The 779-nt window shown below is 40.3% G+C and overlaps 1 protein-coding gene across 1 annotated transcript in view; it reads left to right on the top strand.

Moving 5' to 3' along the window:
• LOC119586948 (uncharacterized oxidoreductase YjmC-like) overlaps positions 1 to 779 on the top strand; it is a 12,026-nt gene that overhangs the window by 9,509 nt on the left and 1,738 nt on the right. Inside the window, exons 5-6 of the mRNA XM_037935681.1 lie at positions 31 to 84; positions 498 to 596. Of these exons, the coding sequence (XP_037791609.1) occupies positions 31 to 84; positions 498 to 596 (153 nt within the window). The remainder of the gene's footprint in view (positions 1 to 30; positions 85 to 497; positions 597 to 779) is intronic.

The raw sequence follows: 779 nt of genomic DNA, 5'->3' as shown, positions 1-779 counted from the left end.
GCTATATGAAGGATGATCTTGTTTTGGCAGGGAATGAGTTTCACAAACACCTCCTCCCTCGTCGTCCCAACGCGAGGCAAACAGGTGAATAATTCAGTGTGTTTTCGGTATGGTGTTTAGACTTTTGTTTTAAATTTTCTTTGCCATATGTGTTTCAAGATGTGATATTGCTGTGCAATGGCCAACGGTATAGTTTTCTTTAAATACGGTTTTATATCAACAAAATGAAAAGTCTGATGTAGAAATATGGACGTTTTAACACATAGTTACCTGTGCTATATGTCAAAGCGAAAATTATTTCTTGAAACTTGTGTCTGTTTCCCACATGAATAGTTTTATGAATGCAATACTTTAAATATCTTTAGGGTCTACCTACAATATAGTGTGCGCTTAATAGCGTACTCGAGGCGACCCGTGAAACATACACCCCAGCTTTTATTCATCACAATTTTCATCAAAATCACCAAACTAAATATCTTTTCCTCTCTCTCTCTTAGGCTTTGCTCGGAACAAACCCCATTGCCCTGGCTGCCCCGGGAGAGGAAGGGGATGACTTCGTTCTCGACATGGCCACCAGCGTCGTCTCAGGCGGGAAGGTAACAAAGAGCCAACTTGGCGGTGAAAATACAAGGGAGGCAGAAGGCAGTAGGCTACAGGGAAGAAAGATAATACAGGGATAAGGGGAAAATGGGAAAGAAGTAAGATACAAGGGAAGTAAAGGATTTGTGAAAATAAAATAAACGAACAGCAAAGAAACTTGATAGATAGACAGACAGATT

Source organism: Penaeus monodon, chromosome 22 (genome assembly GCF_015228065.2).
Source record: "Penaeus monodon isolate SGIC_2016 chromosome 22, NSTDA_Pmon_1, whole genome shotgun sequence".
In the NCBI taxonomy this organism is placed as follows: domain Eukaryota; kingdom Metazoa; phylum Arthropoda; class Malacostraca; order Decapoda; family Penaeidae; genus Penaeus; species Penaeus monodon.
The sequence above is the reverse complement of the archived record's forward strand: the minus strand, read 5'-3'. Positions and strand labels throughout refer to the sequence as shown.